At 32.8% G+C, this 24,761-nt stretch overlaps 1 protein-coding gene across 1 annotated transcript; it reads left to right on the top strand.

The window, feature by feature from the left end:
• Positions 1–18,758: 18,758 nt before the first annotated feature.
• On the top strand, positions 18,759–23,849 carry LOC145643102 (ferric reduction oxidase 7, chloroplastic-like). The gene is made up of 9 exons (XM_081694266.1): positions 18,759–19,118; positions 19,218–19,311; positions 19,613–19,810; positions 20,600–20,834; positions 21,173–21,500; positions 21,703–21,976; positions 22,376–22,631; positions 22,753–23,188; positions 23,404–23,849. The coding sequence occupies exons 1-9, from the start codon at positions 18,887–18,889 to the stop codon at positions 23,571–23,573; spliced, it is 2,223 nt and encodes a 740-aa protein (XP_081550392.1). The 5' UTR covers positions 18,759–18,886; the 3' UTR covers positions 23,574–23,849.
• The last annotated feature ends 912 nt before the right edge of the window (positions 23,850–24,761 follow it).

Raw genomic sequence — 24,761 nt, 5'->3', positions numbered from 1 at the left:
TCAACTCCTTCACGGTCACCCAAATGCTCACCAATAGGATCCTCACACTCTCTTGGTTGCTCAAAATCCTCATCATCATCCTCAACACACTCATTAAATTTAGATTTTTCACAAACAAGCATCAAGGATGACAATTGGCTTTCTAAATATTCTTTTCTTCTCCTTCCCTCCTCAAGACGCTCCTCATTCTTTTTCATTATCTCTAATTGACCTCTCATAGATTGAAGAATCATCTCCTTACTAGGCCCAAGGTCGTTATCAAGCTCAATGCGCCTAATTTGAGACTCAAATATAGATTCAAAAAGTGTAGAAGGTTGAGGCTCAACAAGAGAAGAAGAAGTACAACCAAGATTGGAAGAATCAACATTAAGATCATGAGCATATACATCACTTGGGGAGTGGGGGCACAATCAAACACATGAGATTCATCATTAAAGGAACGAATCACATCACAAGAAGGCATGGTAAATAATGAAGAATATTGAAATACACAATTAGCATCAACTTGAGCATGCACTTCATCATCATGAACAAAAGGAGAAATAAAGTTGAAATCATGTGTTCTAGGTTCACTTAAGGGATCATATGACAAATCATGGGAATTCATGCTAATATTAGAAGAATCAAGACATTGCATATCAATATTAGACTCATGATTACCCATATCATAAACATCCCTAGCAAACCAAACATTAAAATCCCAAGTATCATCAATTGACAATGCTCTAAATTCACCATTATGCATTTTTTCAACTTCATTCCTAGTTTGCTCATTCAAACCAAAATAATAAATCTCACAAGCCTCCCTAATATTACAACAATTATAGTCCAAAAACCCCTCAAGTCTAATGAAATATTCACAAAAAGGCTCATTGCTATATTGAGGACATGATAGACATGCCATTTTTTTTTCAAAAAACAAACAAAAATCAAATAAAAGAAAAGTATAAACAAAGACCTAGACTCAAGCAATCAAAAACACTCAAACATAGACACCGTTCCCCAGCAACGGCGCCATTTTGACAAGAAGTTAAACTAGGTCGTCATCTAATTCTCCCTTGGTCAAACTAAATTTGTAAACACTTAACAAACCTTATACAAGTACACGGTAAGTCAAGATTCGAACTCAAAGGAATGAATCGGAACTAATGCTATAGTCTAATGTTAAGATAAATCGAAGAATATCAATGGTTAAGTTTGGTAACTAGAATAACAAGAATCAAGACAAATCAAAGAATTCAATCAATATGCCAAACACTAAGGATATAGGTTCCACATGCAAGCTCAACAATTATGCTAATTGATAGATCACTCAATTGATTCAAACATTGCAAGGGACAAACAATAGTTGCAATCAAAGGAATTTAAAGGTTATCTCCTATTAACCAAGCTAGGGTTCACTATGAATGGCTAACAAGGAGAATCACAATCAAACTCAATCAATTAAAGCGATTCTCAAATCAAGGGTTCATGTCATTGAAATTTGCAATGCAATCTAGATTAATCTTAAAGGTTGATCACTCCTAGTCTAATTAATCACATGCACAACTATGTCAACCAATTTAATTGCAACAATTCAATCAATCAATGATCATCAACTAGCAAAAACCATCAATCAAGCATGCTTCCCCTTCTCCCTATCAACTAATCTACTCACTAATCATGGTGAAATTTAAAGCCAAAACAAATTCAATCACAAACATATTCATCTTAAGCTAAATCAAAAGGAAATACAATCAATCAACAAATTCTGAAAACTAAATCAAAATCCAAACCAAACATTCAAGCATAAAAGAAAATTGCAATTGAAGTAAATTCAAAGGAAAGAAATCTCACAAACTTTCATTGATATGAAGAAGAATTCCGAACTCGATTGAAGAAGCAATGTTAAATTACAAATCAAATCCAAGGATTACAATCTCTACTTTCTCTCTAACTTCTCTCTAGTTTCTCTCTCTAAAAACTAAGCAAATGAAATATTATCTAAAAGTTGCCTTCAAAAGGATTTACAAGAGTATTTATAGACAAAGAAGAAAAACTGATCGGTCGCGCCCTCTCCAAGAAGATCCCGTGGGCGCGCAGATATGGGTACGGAACCCATAACTAACTCCGCAGGCAATCTGGGCAAGACTCGCACCCCAGGTACTGTAGCCCGCGCCCGCGGCTCAGGGCGCGGCAGATGCCCTGTTCTAGGTGAAAACAGGGGGGCTGCGGTCTCTCTAACTGGAGCGGTATCTCCTGATTCTCCACGTTTTACCCGCGCCCGTGGCCCTTAGGACCCGCGCCTGCGGCCATGAAAAGATGCACAGCGCCCTCTCCAAGAGGCTTGAATCTCCTTTGCTTAGCTCTTTTTGCTCGTCTTGATTCCTTTGCAAAGCTAAGTCCTTAGGCACCTATAAAAGAAACCAAAGAGAGAAAATAGAAGAGAAAAAGAGCAATATAAAAGAGAAACACAAAGAAAAGCACATAATGGAAAGTAAAACACGAGGAAAGAAGAAATAGAGAAACTAAAGGAGAAATGACCAAAATGATAAACGAAAAGCATGAAAAATAAGGTGAAAACATCCTAAAACACTACCCTATGAGTGCCATAAATGACTCTCATCAATATTGTTGCTTTTATTTGATTATTTCTCGAATTTCTTCAAGATTTTCGAATTCACTTTTCTTGAACTTTTCAAGGTTTTCGAACTTTTTCGAGATTCTTATACTCCCACTTGCCTTTTTGATGAGGCAAATTTAGCATAGGGTGAACTAACTATGGTTTGAACCATATTTGTTTGTTACTTTTCTAAAACTCTTTCGAGATTTATACTACTCACACTTGACCTTTTGGAACAATTTTCCTTAAGGGCACCTACTTAAGCAACAAAGATTTTGTGCTAAGTATGATTTGTGTAGTAGTACCCCGTGCTCTGTATAGGAATTGATCATGCATTAAAATATTTAATACAAATTTTATTCCTTGCTTTGTAGAAAGACTTTATAAGAACTCTTCTTATCAATATCATATATGAAGTCTTTGCTACATTTTGATTTGACATATATAGTTTGTTTAGTTTTGTATCTCATCTTAAAAGTATATCCCTTGAACAATGGTTGGAAGATAGATAATTTCATCCATTATCAAAATATATCTCATATAGAATGATAGATCTTTTCATAAACACTTCACAAGGTTTTCTTTCCGAGTTTGTGTAAAACGATTTCACAAATCTTGGATGTTTATCAAGGTCTTGGCTTAAATTCTCATTATTACGATCATATCGCAATATTTTGAATATGTATTGCCAAGTGAATGTCTTGACTCAAACTTTCACCATTATAATCATATTGTAGTGTATATATTATCTAGTCAAGTTGATTCTAAACTTCATGTTGGACTTTTGAACTTTTCAAAACTTTCATATTTCTGCTTCAACTAAGCACAAATGGTTGTGTCACAAATGAAGTTTCATTGTTTGTCTCTAGCCTTTGAATCTTATGTTCTCATACATCGATATGTATTCGACTTTGAGTTCATATCATCATTTCTCTAAACGATGAGTTCGTCAAAATTTCAAATTAGAATGATAATTACATATATCAATATATTCATAATCTAATGATATTGAAAGTCCATCCCTTTGGATCTTCCGTATGCAATGTTCATTTTCATTCGAATTAATTGACATATTAGAGACAATTTATATATAGAAATGGTTTAATTAATTCTATCATATAGAATTTTAAACCTATTTAGCTATTCAAAACACATTTTGACTCAATGAAGCATAGAATAACATTTTCTCCACGTTTTTTAATCTTCAATGCTTAGTCATTACTAATGTTGATTAGTATTTCGATAATGGAAAGAATAAATAACATTTATTTAATTCTATCCAATTACTATGTAAGGTGAAATATAAGTTCTACTTGTAAAGTTGCAACTTTTGCTTCCAGACTTGTAGATTCTACTTGTGAAGTAGCAACATTTGCTTCTAAACTAGTAGATTTATTTCTCCCTTGGCCATAACTTCTTCCTTTAGTTCAACCACATTGTTTAATGGGTGAACTAAACAAGACATCGTATGTCCAAGAAGTAGCAATATGCTAAATCAATTTATATAATATACTTCTTAAATTGGAACATTTCCATTCTTTTACCTTCCAACTATATGAGGTAGTTTCTAATCAATTGGAATTGGTCCATTTAATTTGAAACATTTGTTTTTCATAATAACTTTTAGCATGTAAGTAGTTTAGGTTTGAGAAGTAGCAACTTGTTTGCATTTCTTGGCCTATAACTTCTTAAAGCAATACTCATATATTGCTAAACCTTTCCCATTTTAGCCGCTTAGAATATTTCTCTTAGGTTCAAAATTATGCTTTGCTTAAGCACTTTTCATGATTTTGCTAAGTCTATTCAATCATTATTCATACTAGAGTTTATTCAACTATCCAACTCTATATGAAATGGATGAAGAATAATGTCATTTGATCAACGTTTGATCATAGAAATTTCCAATCACTTTCTTATATTCAATCATATTGAGGATAAGAGATTTTATTGGACTTTTATACTTGTCTTTTAGAGGGTTTGTACCTCCTATCTCATTATATCCCTTGAAACACTTTTCAACATGAAGATGTGTTAGAATTTTACTCAAACACTTTGAATAAAACCAACCTTAGACATTTGACATGGGTTTTTAAAACTTTCCTGTTAGAACCATTAGCAAAATTGGAATTTAGGTTTATGGATTATCTTTTAACCTTTTGAGAACATTTCTCAACTTTATTTTCAATCGAGGAGATTATATATAATAATAAATTAGAACTACATGTTACTTGTATGTAAACGCAAAATTCAATTATGTTTAATAAAATTTAAAGTACCATAAGCAAATTAAATTGGTAACTTTAAAACATTTTATTCAATATTAGTTGATCCCAATTGAATTAAATGATTCCAAGATCCTTTATTTGTGCAATAGTTGACCGGAATGAGGCCCTACCATGAAGCATTGCATTTTTAAGGTGAGTAAACTCTTTACTGATTGCGATTCCTGCAACTTTTGGTTGAATAATAACCATTACATGTTTAATTATTACCCAATTAAACCCTTAGCTTCAAGGTTCTAAACGCTTTAGGTAACCTTGTTGAGTATAACCAATTAAATATGTAGAACGTGTACTACCCCAAAATGCCTAAGATAACAAGTGACACTCTGCGGAGGCCGACCCATCACTCACGATCTAAGGATTGTTGGGTATCTAATTGGAAAAGCAACCTCAATACTACTGGGACCTAGATTTATTATGTTGTGATTATTTAGTGAACTCTAGCGCATCATCAATCAACATAAATTAAATCTAACATGCATAATCTACTAATGCATAAATAAAGCATGACATAGTATGGCCCCATAATCCTAAGAAAACTAATAAAGCAAAAAGGCTCCCACTTGAATCTTCATGGATCTCATCCATTTTGTTCCTTTGGGCCTCCACTCCATTGGCTTCTTCGATCAACTGCAACCTGTAATATTATTCTATTCTATCTACTACTTAAATAAAATAAAATAAATTACAAAAGTACTTAATCAGTACGTAGAACGTACTTAGATTACAAAAATACATCACGATGCGCAGATCGTATTTAGTAATCTATAGGGCCATACTAGTCATTATATAGAAAAATAATATCATATATTATAAAATTTCCACATAATAAATTACTCATCATGCTTTCCTAAACTACAACATCGAATGTTCACAATTAAGGAAACATGGCACCTAAATATCTCATATTTTAATTAATGCAATCAGATAATATCAAATATTATTTATGATTATTAATAAAATAATGTATACTTTAAATTAGTCATGAGATAGAATTAAATCTTATTTTAATCTTACAAGATAAATCTTATTTATCCTCAAAGATTATCCTAAAAAATTAGGAAATTCTATCCTAATTACTAGTCAATCACAAAATTTTAAATTAATTACATCCTAAAATAATTATGGGATTATCTTATTATTTAATCAATTATAATCCATATAGAATCTTTTGCTCAAAATCTTAACAAACTTATCAAAAATTAACAACTTTAATTAAGGATAATTATCAAAATAACAACTTTTGAAATTTGATAATATCTAACAAAATAAAATCTGATTTTAATTTTGAATTTTTAAATAAAACTTTATTTTTTGAAAATTAGGGGCTGAAACGGGGCTGAGCTAGCTGCCCAGCCAGGTTACTGCCGCTACCGCAGCCAGGCTCACAGCCCAGCCAAAACAGCAGCAGCTGCCGTAGCCAGGCCACAAGCCCAGCCACGCAACTAACAGGGCAGCAGCCAAGATGTGCAACATTTGCATCATCCAGCCACCCCCGTTCCCCAAAATGCCTAAGCTGCTCTTCTGTGACTGAGCCTGCCGCCCGGCCACACGCAGCTCACGCCGCAACCGCAGCCATATCAGAGCCCAGCCGCAACTAGCCGCGTAACACGGCGGAGTGCCCAGCCACGCCAGCTTGCTTGGGCAGCGTAGGCACCTATACAACGATTGTACACTCCTCCCACTGCCCTCCCTAAGCTGCACCTCCCTTATCTCCCTCCGCCCACTTGACCACCAGAGCACCCACCGTGGCCCATTAGAAGGTGGTTCTGCCACCCAGCCGTGGCTGCTCCCACTCAATTGTTTAATTTATTTATTTATTTTTTAGTTAAATCAATTTCACACTTTTGTAAAATTAATTTGGTGATCTAATTAATTAAATATAAACATTTTATGCCTAAATTAAAATTAATCCAAAATCTTTATTTTAATTAATTTGGGGCAGTCATAAAATTTAATCCTTAAATCATACAAAACACTTTTACATGATAAATTAATCACACCAAACACTTTTAAGTATAAAAAATTAAACCAAATTAGATGAAATTAACACATTTAAATTCGAAAAAAAATTAGGGTTCATAACACCAAAATTTCGAAAATTAATTAGGGCTTTAGGGTTTAAAATAATTCGGCTAAGGCATAGAAGATAATTGAGCAAATAAATCATATTTAATTAGTGATTCCATAAGTTAAATCGCATTAAAAATAGTAATTGACCCATAATTAAATTATTCTCCCACTTAATTGAATTAAAATTTGTGGACATCAAAGATTCATTGTCAATATGCGTAAATGCAATAGACTAACTGATACTACTGTAGGAGTTTATAGGTACCAATTGTGGAAAAACATGAATCATATTCATAAAGCACCTAATCCCAAGATCTCATTGCATAACACAAAATTTTGACAGGGTAAAGTCGTATCCCCTAATAAAAAATAATTACCTAAATCACTAACTAAGGTAGATAGGGAAGTAGGGTCGATCTCCACAGGGAAACAAGTCTTTTTATTCCTAATTGATTATTATAATCTAAATTATTTAAGTAACCAATATTTATAATTAAGTATGAAACTAAACTACAAAGAATAAGAGTAGAGAGAAAACGATATATAAAGGGATCTAGGGTATAGGTTCACCAATAAATAATACTCCAGGGTAAAACAGGGTAATCAATCATTGACATGGCATAAATAACATGATTAACAAGCTCTCGCAATTTATTAATCAACATAGATCGAACAGGCTCTCGCAATTTACTAGATCTAAGTTCTTATTGAAAATAGCCTTTAATATCAAATTAACATCTGCTCGATTCATCAATTTAATATTGCTATACTTTTACAAGCCGCAATTGTAAAACATTAAAACAATCCAATAAGAAATTATCATGCATTACCAACAATCAATAATAGTCAATCATCAATGCATCAATTAACCAGATTGTAAAGGGCTCTCGCTACGTATTACAATCACACAATTAATTTACCGGTATTAAATCTCATCTCTCGAATCTTGACTTAACCATTTATAAATTAACTTGCCTATTGAAACTAGACCTAAACATTAATTCTCATCTCTCGATTCTTGAATCAATATTGTCAAACTCATGCATAAAAGATAGGTCTAATCTAGTCACAGAACATTAAATCAATCAATAGGAAATTAATCTAGCATTGATAATCAACAACAATAATTTACCCCTTCATATTATTTATTAGATTCCCATAAACCCTAGAAATTAAACTACTCACACATATTAAAAACTAAACTAATCAAAGTAATAAAATAAATCATGATGAAAGGAATAAAATAAATAACTAAGATTAAGGGAAGAGAAATCGTTACCAAAATAAATCTGGAATTAATGAAAGAATTAAGAACAAAGGTTTAGAGAGAGATTAAGAGAGAGAAAACTAAGTAGAGAGAGAAAGTCTAAGAGAAAGAGGGTTAAGAGAAGAAGAAGAGATAATCCTAAAATCGTATTACGGAGGAGTATTTATACTCCGTACAAAAATCCTAAACTAAAACAAATTAAAACGACGCTAATCGTCTCCTAAATATACACGCGCCCGATCGGGCGAGGCACCGCCCGATCGGGCGCGCCTTTTTTATCTCTAATAGCCATCTCGCGCCCGGCCGGGCGCGTCACCGGGCGCTTCTCCCGCCCGGCCGGGCGCGCCTCCGGGCGCCAGCCTTTTTGGCCGGGCGGATCATTTGGGCCACTATTTGGACTTTGATTGGGCTCCAATTCTTCGGGCCAATCTGGGTTTCCTCTTTGGGTCTTGAATACTCGGTCCAAATGCCCCGGTATCACCTATACCTAGCCTTTAATCACCGGTTCGATGGCTCTAACCGGCCCTGGGCTATAAAGTCTGGTCGTGCTTCTCCAACGCTCGTGATTGCTCCAAAATATCTCGGGAAAAATACTCCAAAAGCATAAATCCCTGCAAAAGTCAACCAAATCTACGAAAACACTGGAAAACACCAATTAGTAATAAAAGTGGCTCTAAAGAGCCAAAAACACTACTAATTACGACCAAGGGACGGGGGTAAAATACTATATAAAATAGACACATCAATAACACATAAAGAACAAGCAATTATACCTTTGAAGCATGATTCCACGTGCGATCGATCAAAAACAATGGGAGATAAAGAACCTCAAACGTGATTCCACTACTTGGTCCACGGGCACGGGTTAAACCTCCACTAATGCTAGTTAGTCTCAATTGAGCCCTTCAATTGACCTTCTATGGAGAAGAGAAAGCAACGAACCAACCACGAACCACCACACGCACCACCAAGGGTGGCCGGCCGTACGGTCTAGGGGAGAAGAGAGAGAGCCGTGAGTTAGAGAAAGAGAGTGAGGGTTTTGGGATTGGTTGCCTTGATGTCAAATACACTTGTGTTAATTATGACTTAATTGCAACCCTAGGCATGGATCTTATTTATAGATCACATCTCTAAATAAGAGTCCATGTCAAACCCAAAATCCTATCTCTAATCTAACTATGCTAGCTCAATCCTATTCATGATTAGTTACTTGTAGAGGCGGACCTAGGAAGGCACAAGGGGTAGCATGAAAAAAAAAAAAAAAAAAAAAAAAAAAAAAAAATGGTTGATCAAAGACACCTGTTATTATAAATAGGCGGTCTCTTTGATTTACCATAGAAAATTCACTATACTCCATACAAAAGACTGTGCTTTTTATTTCAAACTAAAAGAGACCTGTTGTGCACACAAGCGATCTCTTAGGGTCTCTTGATTTTTTTTGCTTCTTTAACTAGAAAAGACCTGTTGTGTACATAACAGGTCTCTTAGAGTATTTTTTTTCCCCTATTTTCCTTTTGCTTCTACTTTATGTGTGCATAATTATATTAATCATGTATCCAACTTTTAATGATATAAATCATTTTTTTTTTTTTTGAAACCTTGAATGAGCAACTTATTATTTTTAAAAACTCCTTTATCTGATGAAATTCTTACCATTCTACTTCACGTACTTAATTTCAATACATATATATCTAATTAATTTATTTACCTATTTAGTTTTTTATATATGAGTAACGCAATAAAGAAAATTTATAATATAAGTACAAATTACCATATTCAAAGTATTAATTTTTAAACTTGTGAATGATAGATATGTATTACATAGAAAGGTAATATTTTGAACATATAAAGTACTTTAAAAGTTGATCACTGTATTAAATTGATAACTACTCGTATAATATAAATTATTTCATATTTGTAAAATAAAAATTTATATACTAAATTAAAATTTTAAAATATAAAGATTGTATATAATAACTCATTCTAACCATTTTTTTTTTATTATTCAATGACTCAACACTACCCCTAGTTAGAAATCCTGGATCCGCCACTGGTTACTTGCTCATGAGACCCATTAATGGGCCTCTAACTTGTTTAACCCAACACCCTTGTTGTGTGACCTCATATGATCCATTCTAGCGGGCTTTGGACTATTTGACTAACCCAAAGATCATTGATCATAGTCTAATAACAGATGACGACGACCCAAAAGAACGAACTTATTATCTCCATAATAGTGAGATAATAGTGATCCTTGATATATCTAGTAATTGCAGTTATTGAAGACATAACTTCTTCATTGAATTCCATACATTTCTCCCGCGGGCCGGGATTTCAGCATCCTCCACATTCCACCTTCCTGCTATATGTAACAAAGTAACCCGTACTTCTCCTTTCTCATTAGAAGAAACAACACCAAGGCCCACATATTTGCTGCCCAAATGTGCATCCACATTCACTTTTGTGACACCCACAGTAGGTCGAATCCATGATGACGCTACAACCAAAGAGAAATCGGCTTACAAACACCTTCTTAGCACAGAGGTTATAATCAACAACAAGCTTAGTGAAATCTACTGTAGTTTGGACAGCGTTGAGCACCAAGTTCTCATGTCTTCCCATGTTCCTACATTACCATATCAACCATGTTCCTACAAAGTATTTTCCAATAATCAAAATCAACAAAATTCGTTTACTAATTAAAATGTAAATTCCTTGAATTAGATTATTCTCTTCGTCAACTATTTTCCATATTTTACCAATTTTCTAGATTTTTGCATGTTGAGCTAAAAGATGCACGTATTATTAATAATGTTCACTAAAATAACCTATAATGATGCTAAGTATTGTTTTTAAGGGAAAAGGAAGCTTCTCTTTAACTAATTAATTTAAGTAACACCAAAATAGAGTAGCCTACATTTCTAAAAATTGGCATGCATCTAAGCATGAGCAAAGTTAAACAACAAAACATATATAAAAGAAACAAGCCCAAATATTATAAAGTTTCGAAAGCAATGAAAGTCCGAACTAGAGCAAACTTATAGTGATGCTAGTTGGTAATTCAATAATTTATTAATAAATAGCACCACAAACACAATAAATCAACAGCTAAAACATAATTAACATTATCATTGTTTGAGTAGAAAAAATCTAGCAACTATCCAAGTTCTACAATCAAAGATGAAAAATCAAGCTAAAATAATACATAAAAACCTAATTTTAATTATCAACAAAAATATACACAACTGTAGATCAAAGAATGCCATATGAAGAAATTAAGAAATATTTTACATAATTACACTCATATGAAACGCGAATAAGCATGAAAAAGTTCAAATAAAGCATAATTATTGCTACATACAACTCATGTGACCAAAAAAAAAAAAAAAAAAAAAAAAAAAAAAAAAAAACTAAGCCAAAATTATACAAAAAAACCTAATGTACTAAAATCAAGCAAAATCACTCAAATTCGGCTCAAAACTACTCCACAAAATTCATTCAAGTCAAACTCAAAAAAATCTAATCAAAAAACTAGTTTGATTTCCAAAAACACCATAGAATATACCAAATGAAACAAAAATCATAAAAGAAAAACTCACTTTCTTTGAAGCTAACGACGAAGAAGATTGAAGCAAATTACTCAGTAATTTGTGAATTTCAACGTTTATTTTGAGTTGGGAAGGAGAGAGAATGAGGGAGATGGATGAGAGAGTAAAAAATAAAAGAGAGATAATGGATAGTCAGAAATTAGGAAACAAAACCCACGATCATGACTAAATATATGTAGGTCTAATCTAATTCATTAAATGAGAATCCAATGGTCTAGATCATCTGTTTTTAGTTTTCAGTTTTAGACTTGTTTTCACATGATCCACTCTTTATAAATATAAACAACGACAGCGTAGCTTAGTTGGTAGGAATGACTTTGAAGTTGTGCGCCTTGGCTTCAAGGTTGTTGGTTCGATCCCATGACCACTCTTGTAAGCCTTTTATTTATTTATTTTCCTTTATGCTTTAATTACTTCGCTAGGCGCTCCATATCCCAAGAACTTCATTATAAGGCTCAATATATCAAACCCTTTTACCCTAACTATTTTTTCGCCCTAACTTTCTTCTCCAAAGTATATGAAATTCCAAAAGTCTTCATATTGTTTTTTTTTCCCCTTTTTTCTTTATTTACTTCTCTAAACTCTCTATATCCTAATTTCATTTAAGGCTCAAATATCAAACCCTTTTGCGCTAACTATTTTTTCTCCCTAACCTTCTTCTCCAAAGTATATGAAATTCCGAATAGTTATTTTTTTTTCTTTTGCTTTAATTACTTCTCTGAACTCCCAATATCTAAAAAAAAAACTCATTCAAAGACTCAAAACATTAAATCCCTTTACCATAATTATTTTTCTCCCTAATTTTCTTCTCCAAAGTGTATATGAAAATCCTAATACTTTTGTAAATTCTCTTTTTCTAAGTGTATCCATTGTATTAAGTTATATGTTATCTGTGGTATGTAATAAGGAATTCGAAAGTATCTATTAATTAATACTTCCTTTTTTTTTAATTGCAACATGTATAATTTTACAATATTTAAACAAATACTCCTTTGATTATTTGTCGTGATATAAATATAGTCAAGTGAGATCTTGTCAGATTCGTTTTGAAAAAAAAAAACTTTGTATGATATCAACCATATTTATAATTTTTACAAAATAGATATAACTTAAGATGGTTAAGTTATAGAATGTGCATTGGTAAGTGTGAAATCACCAATGTTGCAATTAAAACAAACGGGGGACCTATATTTTATTTTTGTAATGATTCTGAACCCACACTTCAGAATTAATAAAAATCATAGAAAAACATAAGTACATGATTAAACTATGATTCATCTAGCAACATATATATAAATATTAGAGAGAAACAACTTGCTAATAATATAAAATATATTCCAAAAGCAAGAGCCAACACATCCCTTAGCTTCATAATAATTAAAAAGACTTTACTTCCAAACTTTAAACTCCAACAAAGTAGTAATGGAAACCAATTATAGAATCTACAAAAACTAAATTCAAACCACAAGTATGAAATCAAGAAAAAAAATATATATAATCCATGCAAATTCATTCTTATATAACATAAATAAATATGTATAAGCCTTTACTGTAATAATTATTTTAATAAATATATATTTTTGACAAAATCAATATTATACCTAACACGCATTTGCCAAAAAAAAAATTCGAAAATCATATATTATTCAACAAAATTATGAGAAATCAAACCACATGCTAGTAAAAAAAATATATAAATAAATAAAAATAAAAAAAAATAGTTCATAATGAACCTCCCTTAAATTAAATCAAGTTATGCAAATGGAGCTTCTCATGATACACTCAATCCTCCTTACAAAAAAACGCATCTCAAAGGAAATGAATTTATAATAAATCCCTCTATTTTTTTATTTTATTTTTTTGAATTAGTAAATGCAAAAGAAAGAAAAAAAAAAGAAAAAGTAAACACGATTATCATATATTATATTATATGTAGAAATCGAATTGTTTTTTCAGTTCTACATTTCTTGTACTTATTCTATACTATACTCACTATATAGAATTCTAATTAATTAATTTGAATATAATAAGATAATAACAACAAAAAATATAACAAACAGGTACAATTACAATATCGTAAATCAAGGTACGTGATCTATGACAACATCATAATTTGCAAGTATGAGCAGAAATCAACAATTCAATCGTTGAATGACCTTCGATTGGAGGTCATCTTTGGGACTGCTCCCAGAAAAATGTAAACAAAAATGATTTTTTCAAAAAACTATTTTTTCAAACACCATACAATCTTTCGAGCAATAATCGTTGTATAGCCATTGAAAATAAATAATTTCCTTTTCAAATTGTTGTAAATAAGGTGTTTTCAAGACTACAAAGATGAAATAAACAACAAGATTGATCATAGGAAAGATGACTTGAAAATGAAATTTCGGGAAAACAACTGAACTGAATTGATTGAGGCTAAACTGAACTGGACTGGACTCAATAGAGCTAAATTGAATTGTTTATGAGAGAAGAAAATAGGAACTGAACTGAAATTAAGTTGAAAATAACAGGGTCTTCGTCACAACCATGGTGCTCAATTGTTTCTTTGATACATTCTCTAAGATTACACACTACTCTTACACAAAAAAAACTTTTGGATGAGAGGTGGAGTCACATAAACTTATGCCTAGAGAAGATGAATGTGTTTAGCTAATTTGTGTAAAAAGTATAATTTGATTTCTCACCATGATATTTATAGAATTACCAAGGTTATATTCCTGTATGAAGAGTTGAAGAAGATGAAAGACAAAGAGTTTAATCAAATTTATGAGGCTTAATCAATCTATCATCCCATTAAGAATGGAGTTAAGGAAATGTTGCAAGAGAATCCAAAAGAAATAGAAGAAAACCAATAGAACGAATCTTGACATGAAAAAAATCTACTCCACAACCCACCTGTGCCCAACTTGATAGGTCTTAACCTACCCGTGAAGTAAATCTGATTAAACTCTAAAAAAAGCAACAGACCAACCAAGAAACATAACTTTTACTATCTGACTGCAACAATTCAAATTGAATTTTTAGTTATAAAATCTTTACAAATATGGGAGATTACAGATAACGAGAGGTGGCACCATACCGCGGGAAAGGGCTTATAGATATAGGTGGCGGCGCAAATAGGAGGAAGAGGGGTTTAATTTCTTTTTTTTTTTAAAATAATTTAAAATTGAATCATTTTTAAAAATTGTGAAAAAAAAATAGAATATAGAAATTTTATCAATAAAAAAATTGTGAAACGTGTCACATTTAAACAAGCTACTAGTATTTTATTTTATTTAAAGCAGATACCCTGATAATATTGTAATAATTATAATTAAAAGGTCATATATATATTGATTTTAGAGGGCCAAGCAAAGGCAAAAAGACTTGCGTGGACCTAGTCCACAATAATATTATTGTGGACCCGATATTTATACACACGCAACTGACGTTATATTGAACATAGTGACCCTTATTTTTAACATAGTAACCTTATTTTTAACATAGTAACCTTTATTAAAATTTGTATAACATTTAATATTATTGTGAACTTGAATACAACGTTAAAACCCTAATTTTAACATAGTGACCTTTATTTTTCATATTGACCAGTATATAAATATTCCATTAAAAAAATTTAACCTCTTATAGCCTATATATTACCAAAATAACTTTTATTTCAACACGGTGACCTTATTTTTATTAGAGTGAATTTTTTTTTTTTATTAATAAAACAAGGAAAATTTCACAAAAATAATCCAACCTTTATCTCATTCTCCTAAAATAATCCAACCTTTCAATTAACCTTGAATAATCCTAAGTTTACTATATATTTTCTCCTAGCAACCCTTGCAGGTCACATTACCCTTTTCAACCGGTTACCATCCACGTGGCAATTTCTAATTGGTCAAATTTTTACAACACTACAAACACCACCGCCTAGAACCACCACAAACAACCACCGACATCACCACTCACCACAACATCCATGACCCACCTACAACCAAAATAACACTCGGGCCACAAATCAACGGCTTACAGCCGCCCCAATTCAACCCAAAATTCTATTGAGAGTGAGAAAAGAGAAGGTAATTGGTGGAAGTTGGGGTTTCGTGTTCTAGGTAGGTAGAATTGGGGTTTCGGGTATGGGTTGGGTGGGTTGGTGAATTCGGGTATGGGTGGTTTCGACTAGGTGGGATTAGTGGTTTTGAGTCTGGTGGGAGTGGGTTTGGGTGGGGTTAGTGGTGGCGGTGGCTAAGTTACGGGCTAATTGTGAGGTTGTGGTACATGGAGGGCTGATTGACAGGGAGAGGAGGCGCTAGTGGGGCGGGCTGGTTGATGGGAAAATGGGTTAGGCTAACAGTGAGGTGAGGTGAGGTTGTGCACGGTGGCGGCAAGGTTGAGAGAGGTGAAGGAGCCATTGTTAATGGCTGGAAGCTTGAAATAATGTTGAAGAGGGGAGAAGGAAGAAGGTAGAGGAAATTTAGGAAAATAAAAAATAAAATAAAAATAAAAAAGTAACCTGAAGTTCAGGTAACCGGTTAAAAAGGTTCGGTAAGAGAAGATAAGTAGTAAACTTAGGATTATTCAAGGTTAATCAAAAGGTTGGATTATTTTGGGAGAACAAGCTAAAGGTTGGATTATTCTTGTGAAATTTTTCATAAAACAATCATAGTTTTTCTAATATTAGTGCTCCACAATAAATTAGTGTGAACCAGGTTCAATTAAAAATTTGTAAAGCAAAGGTGTATTATTGTTAATTTTTTCCACAAATATATCTTTGCCAAGCTACTCTCATTTTCATCATGAACCAAAAACTCATAAAAAGAGATTTTAAGAGTTGTAAAAATTGTACATGTGACCTCAGACATAAGCCCTTACGACTAGTATTCCCTCTGTCCCTAAATTACATTCCTTCTTTCTATTTTTGGTATTCCAAAATTACATTCTTCCTTTCTATTTTTGGTAAGTTTTTTTTAGTAAATCGACTCTTTTTTTCTGTTTTACATTTAATGATTTCTCACTCATCCTTACCTAATCTCACTCATAATCCTTGTGTCAAATTACAATGAATATGATTGGTTAAAAATTTTCAATTAGGAGCATGTGATTGGTCCTTTTTTTTTGCAAAGGATTGATGACATGTCATGAGTAATAACTAATCTATCTTTGTACTTCCCATTGCATTATCTAATTATTGTTATTTGTCTTATTTTTTTCTCCTTAATTTCCGTGTAAATTTCCAAAGAAGAATGTAATTTAGGGACGGAGAGAATAATAATTTAAGAATTTGAGTCTACGCTATGTGACGTGCAAAAAACAAGTAAGTTATTGTACCAGAAATGGCCACATGATGCATATACGAAACCTTTTCTGGTAGGTCCTTCATACTTGTGAGTTGTGATTTACATGTTCACTTTTTTTTCCTATCATTTTACTTTTGTGGTTGCAATTCTAAAGTACATGCATTAACAGTGATTTTCATATCACTCAGTACTTCCTACCTAACTAGTTACAACCACATAAACTAACGATACATAAATCTCAATAATATTCCTAATTTTGATTTCTATGGGCTGAATTTTCAATCTAACTTCCAAAATACCAACATTTTTTTTTTAAGGAACAATATGATTCTTGAGTTTTAGAAGTTTATTTTAAAAATTAAAAAAAAAAATTGGGAAAATTATTGAGAACATAAACATACTCTCTCTGTCCCATAGTATAGTTTTTATTTTTCTATTTTAGAGAGCCAAAATTGTATTCTGATTTATATTTTTGGATAATATATAAATACCATTATACTCTGACTTTAAGTTTATATTTTTAAATTTATTCATTGCACTTCCTACACTATTCTTGAATTTTGCATATGTCTTGTACTTTTTTTCTCTTTTTTCTCTCTAATTTTTGTTTATAATTGTACTTTTCACTTTTATCAATGTACTTCATTCACTTTCTCCTCTTATTTCTTGAATACCGTGAAAAATAAACACAAACAAGAACTATATTATGAGACGGAGAGAGTACAAGTTTATCACCCTAATTTTGATCATCAAGTGGCAAAATTATAAATAAATTAACAATTTTTTAGTAAATAAGAGACCCCTCAAAATTACCTTATTACGTAGTACTTGTATTATATATTTAAAACAAAATTTGAGTCGTATTGGATTCAAGTTAATTCCATTGTTCGTGTTTAAGTTTAGGCATCTCTAATTAGCTTCGTGTTGATGTCCACTTATTTTTGATATGTACCATCGTGTTAAAGAATGCCAACTCTATATAGATGATTTCTAATACATCATTTTCGTTACTCCCTCCGTCCCTAAATTACATTCCTCCTTTCTATTTTTGGTATTCCAAAATTACATTCCTCCTTTCTATTTTTGGTAAGTTTTTTTTAGTAAATCAACTCTTTTTTTTTGTTTTATATATAATGCTTTCTCACTCATCCTTACCTAATCTCACTCATAATCCTTGTGCCAAATTACAATGAATATGATTGGTTAAAAATTTTCAATTAGGAGCATGTGATTGGTCCTTTTTTTTGCAAAGGATTGATGACATGTCATGAGTAATAACTAATCTATCTTTGTACTTTCCATTGCATTATCTAATTATTGTTATTTGTCTTATTCTTTCCTCTTTAATTCCCGTGTAAATTTTCAAAGAGGAATGTAATTTAGGGACGGAGGGAGTAATAAATATTCTTTAATTTGCAAAATTATCCTCTGAAATTGCTTTTTTTTTCTTTTTTTTTTTTTTTTTTTTTTTTTTTTTGGGACAAGGTTTGAAATTCTTGTGGCCTCAATTTTTTCAGCAACAGATAAATTCATATTGACATGAAAAAGCCAGCAATGGTTCCAATATCTTGTACCACTTTTTAATTTATTTTTTAATAAAACATGGTTGCTAAATTTAGGTGGGTCATTTGCAATAGTTAATTGAGGAAAATGAAATTGGGTGCCACATATTTTGTTCCTTTTCCACTGATAACAGCAACTTCCCTCTTTTTAAATTAGGGAAAATTCTAGTTTTTTATATTATTTTTATTTTTTTTTTCAGTATGGGTGAATACTCTACTGATGCACCTTTACTATTGAAAACACCTGAAGTTGAGAAGAAAACAACACCTTCATTATTCAATTCATCAGCAAAATGGGTTCTGAAATCTGTAATTTGGGTAGTTTTTGTTTCCTGGATTTTGCTCATGTTTCTCTATCCTTCAGGGTTTATGACTCATTTGGTTAATCATAACTGGATTAATGCTACTAATGGAACTGTTTTTGGGTTAACAGGTTTGTGAACTGATCGCTTTCCTTTGCATTTTGGAATAATTTTGCATTTTTCGTAATTTTCTTGACTCGAAATGTATTCGTTTTTATCATAATTTGCAGGAAGTTTGTTTTTTGCTTTCACTGCACCAGTTCTGTTATTGGCATTTCTTGCCATGTTGTATCTTATCATCTCAGATGAGGAAGAGATTCAAGAGTATGTAGTTTTTCTTGTTATTTAATGAATCTTGATTTTTATATAAAATACGTCGTACACGATATGTCACTTAGATTTAGGGTACTCATGTCCGACATGGAAACGTGTCCAAATATTTGGTTCAGCTGTATTTTTGACAACTTATCCATAATTTATCGAAAATGTTGAAAATATAACATGGGTGTCTGTGATGAAATGAAGAGTCCGAGTACCATAATATATCACACTAGATAGATATTTATTCTGATGTTCAAATTCTTTGTGTAGTTTGTTTATGAACCCTGAACTGATATGCTTGTAGGAGCAAGCCCTCGAAACGTCCTGCTTTGCGCTTATGGACGTTACCTGTAATGGTGGACGGACCGTTTGGGGTGGTTAATGCAGCAGAGTTCATAGGGATACTTCTCGTTGTTGTGTTTGTTATTTGGGCCTGTGTTGTTGTTACTATACACAACTGGAAACTGATCTCTTCATATGATGCAACTTCCTTCTTCAAGAGGTAATACAAAAAAATTTACTACTATGTGTTATACCTTTGTTACCTCTACCTAGTTAGCAATTATTATACTGCCAAACTACTGTATAGTTGAAGTTTGAAATGTGCTTTAATTCTACCAAACTGCATGGTTTTCCCCATATATTGCAGCTTTAATTTATTCTGTTCTTGAGACTGAGATGGTCGAGTTAGACTGAATATTTTGCAAAACAGCTGAATTTAGGGTGAACCTTATCATACATGGTTACACCTATATAAACTAGCTGCAGAATTTACTTCAGAAAGTTGTTGTTTCAGAACCTATGATGGACCATGATTTTTGTTACAGTGTAAGTACCACCTGATTTTGAGATTGATATCATGTTGACATTAAGTCTGATCACCTGCCTCCTGGAAATCGCCTTGTTGCTTTGTATCACAAGCTCCCAATTCATATTCATAAATAAGTTGCTTTCTGCTCTTAATGTTCTCAACTCTTATCCTATTGTAATGCAAGAGATTCATCCTTGTGTAATGGTATATATAGTGATCAGATTTATAGTAAACGCTACTCTCTGTTACTGTATCATTTCGTAAAATTTATGGCTCATAGAGGTTTGGATTGTTTTGCTTAGCCTTTATTATCACTTTTTAAAGAACATCAACTACTTCTGTTATCTATATACACATACTAGCAGAAGTTGAATTCATGTGCGTATATGACCCTTTCATTTCTGAAATCTGTCTTACTGTCACTTGATTCTCTAACCTTAACTGTATCATCTTACATTTATTTCCTTTCTAATATTTCAGCTGTTTGATGTTGGAGCAGTCAGGAGCTAAACTTGGACTGATAGGGTTGTTTTGTTTGTCACTTCTTTTTCTCCCCATTTCGAGGGGGTCTATTCTTCTTCGCCTTATAGACATCCCTTTTGAGCATGCCACCAAATATCATGTTTGGTTGGGACATCTTACTATGGTGCTCTTCACTCTGCATGGATTGTTTTATGTAATTGCTTGGGCAATGGAGGGCCGACTGGTAGAGCAAGTGAGTAATCTTGCCTAAAAATTAGTGCGTCTGCAATACGCCTCTATCTTGGACAATAAACTTATATAATACTAGTATAAGTGGCCGTTTAACAAATGTAGAAAGAAATTACATGAACAATGTATATTGATTAACTAGGAAGTGAAAAATGTGTTTGAACATGAAAGTTTAGCTACCTAAAGGAACTGTGGTAAGCAACTTTATAGGAAGTACAGCTTCTCAATGTTTTTGCTAACTATTCACACTTTTCCCCTTTTTACTTCCCATGATTTTTTATGTCAACCAACCTTTAAGCTTCCAATGCTGCAAATTCATGTGTTTCTTACTCCTCCCTGCAGATATTGGAATGGAGAGATATCGGTGTTGCCAATCTTGCTGGTGTCATATCCCTTGCAGCTGGGATATTGATGTGGGTAACTTCCCTCCCTGGAGTAAGGAAGTGGAACTTCGAGCTATTTTTCTACACACATCAACTCTATGTCGTTTTTGTTGTGTTTTTTGCCATGCATGTTGGTGACTTCATATACTGCATGGGTGCTGGAGGAATATTCCTCTTCATGCTTGATCGCTTCTTAAGATTTATCCAATCTCGTAAGACAGTGGATATAATTTCTGCTACATCACTTCCTTGTGGAACTGTGGAGCTTGTGCTTTCAAAACCTGCATGTGAGTACTTGATCTGAGGCCATCTATTTCCATGTTTTTGATAAATTTTCAGGAAAATATGGCGATTGACTAAATTAAACTTGTAGAAGCATGTTACAATGTAAACTTACTCAGTGACTTGAAACATAAGCCAACATAAACTGATATAGATAACTAATTAATTATATGTTTCGTGATATGTCACTGACAGCTGCAATTACAGGTCTTAGGTACAATGCTCTCAGCTTTATCTTCCTTCAAGTTCGGGAATTATCTTGGCTTCAGTGGCATCCTTTCAGTGTCTCATCTAGCCCTCTAGAGGGTAAAAACCATCTCTCAGTTCTCATAAAAGTTCTTGGAGAGTGGACAGATAAGCTTAAAGGAAAAGTGTCAAACAATCAAAAGGAGCCCCAGAAGCTTCTCGAAACTCAGCTAAAATCTTTGGTAACTGCTTCAGTGGAGGGACCTTACGGACATGAATCACCATATCACTTGACGTATGTCCTATACTCTCTAAGATTTGTTTATGCTAATGTATGCTCCAAATAGCCGTTGTAAACCTGAATGATAGGCTAATTTTCAAAGAGAATTTACCTATTCGTAACTCTCTGTAACCCCTGAACTCAAAATTCTACTGTTTAATTGACTTATGAGACAGTGTCTAATAGAGTCCTCAACTGAAAAAAAAAGATCATAAAGCAATACTTTTCAAGTTAAAGGCTATTTTGGATTATGTCAGATTTTTTAGTGTCATTACATAATAACTAATAACCTATAGCCTTAGGTTACCATAGTCCATGGATAGTTTCGCTAAACCTTATTCTTTTTAAGTCTTTCCTTGCACTTACTTACATATCTGCATAACAACAGTCTTACCAATTCTTTATTCTTCTCAGGTACAAATACTTGGTCTTAGTGGCTGGTGGCATTGGTATATCTCCCTTCCTTGCTGTCCTAAGTGATGTCATGCACCGTCTCAAAGAAGGAAAACCTTGCATGCCCAGAAACATCTTTATTGTTTGGGCTATCAAAACCTCAGATGAGCTGCCACTTCTGTCAATGATTAATATTGACTCCATAGACCCCATTTTCTATGATGCCTTAAATCTCAACATTCAAATATATGTCACTCGACAATCAGAACCTAAATTGGTTAGTTACCCTTCCACTGTTACTTTTTTTTTTCCTTTTTTTTTTTTTTCCTTTTCTGCACTTCTCATGTACATTTCTATGTTTTTTTTTTTAAAAAAAAAAAAAAAAAAAATCTTAACAGGAAGAGGGGAAATCATTTGGAGCTATGAATACCTGCACATATCCTGTCTCAAAGCGATCTGCCATATCAGTTTTGGTTGGTACTGGAGATAACATATGGTCTGGAATTTACATCATTGCTTCTTCAATTGGCTTCTTGGTTTTCCTGGGTTTCTTGGATGCACTTTACATAAATCCTTATCGTATATCTGCTTGGTGGTACAAAGGACTTCTTGTATTTTTGTGCATGGTAGCTGCTGTTGTCATCTTTGGGGGTCTAGTTGTGGCCCTTTGGCATCTATGGGAGCAGAGAATGTTGGCTGCTGAGAGTAAAGAATTAGATACCAAGACATCTAACACGGCGCTTCATGATGTGGCAGTTGAACAGAAGAATTCAAATCAAGAGTATCTTATTAATTCAAGTACTCTTCGGTATGGATGTAGGCCAGATTTCAAAGGTACATTGCATTCCCTTTTCTGCTTTTGATACATATTAGACTTAAAACCCGACAATCTGTTGGACACAACATAGACAATCATCGAGCTTCCAGCAGCCTTTCATATAATCTGATCTTATCAGGCCTGTTTGTCAACTCTGTTTAAATTGTCAATCTGTGAAGACATTATGGGCAGACTTTTTTTATTTACTGCTTGATCTCAATTGTTATTGCAGAAACTTTTGAATCGTTGTCAGAACAATGGGGGGCAGTTGATGTTGGTGTCTTAGTCTGTGGTCCTGAAACTCTTACATCAACGGTTGCCAAGGAAATAAGATCACACAGCCTAAGCAGGAAGCAAAATCATCCGGTTTTCCACTTCAATAGCCATAGCTTCGATCTATAGAGTAATCTAGTTATTATGCTATGTATTTCATAATTTTACCTATAAGTTCAGTACTGGTAATAGGAAGGCATAAGTCTGCATGCCCTTCTCCAGAGCTTTGCTTTGGCACAAGCTCTTTCACATATATCCATTATGTTGTTACAACCGAGCTTAGCACGTAGTGTAATTTTACATATTTACTTTATTCTGTTTATTGTACAAATGTATGTTATGTAAAGAGGTTGTATGGTACTTTCATTTGGCAATGTATATATATACTATATACAATAATACTTATGTACAGGAGTACAGATTGTACACTTCAACATATTGAAGGTCACATAAAGTCAAAATTAATCTAGTCGGGTTAAGTCTTTGATCGCTTAGATACTATTCGGATTCAAATTGAGAAATATTCACCTCAAGTCATATTGTGTTTTAGTTGATCTAGCATGATTTAAGATAGGTTAAAGCGGGGGCTATTTTAGGTTCACATAGACTACTAATTAGATATTTTTTGGATTCAAATTGTTTTGGTTCAAGATATTTTCGATATTGGTTGGAATTTTAGTCGAGTGATCATTCAAGATATAATTGGATCATATCAGACCATTTCTAAAATACTTGATTTGCGTATTTGCAAGTATTGCAATGTTGATGCATATCCTACAATTCTACACAGAATTAGTTTTTTTTTTTTTTTTTGAATAGCAAGAATTAGTACTTTGTATAGCTCAAGATATGTCGTTCCTATTCTAATTGCAACGTTGAAGTCATTGATTAATATTTTAAATATGTTTTGAAAATATATATCGAGACGAATCTGACAAAACTTAACTTGAGTCAGATTTTTTTTAATCACATATATTGCAAATGACGGTTAACGGAATGTATGTGAATTGTGTAAAATATCAATTGTTGCGATTAAAACAAAATAAATGAAGTTATTAGGGACAAAATATTCATTTACATTGTCTAATCTATTTCTCAAGTTGCATACCATGAAACTACATTACAAATAAAGATAATCAAATAAAGTGCTATCGTATTTTTGTAAAAATTGGTACTACAAAAAAGGTAATTAGGAAATCAAGCCAAGCCCAACATCAAAACTTGTAAGCAAAGGAAGCAACGACAATAATGCTGTTGAAACTTGAAGGTGAACCAGAATTGATGTTACTTCAAAAACAAGCACTGGGGCCTTTGTTG

This window comes from Chenopodium album, chromosome 1 (genome assembly GCF_948465745.1).
Source record: "Chenopodium album chromosome 1, dcCheAlbu1.1, whole genome shotgun sequence".
NCBI classification, from domain to species: Eukaryota; Viridiplantae; Streptophyta; class Magnoliopsida; order Caryophyllales; family Amaranthaceae; genus Chenopodium; species Chenopodium album.
Note: the sequence above shows the minus strand (reverse complement) of the source record. Positions and strands in the feature narration are given on the sequence as shown.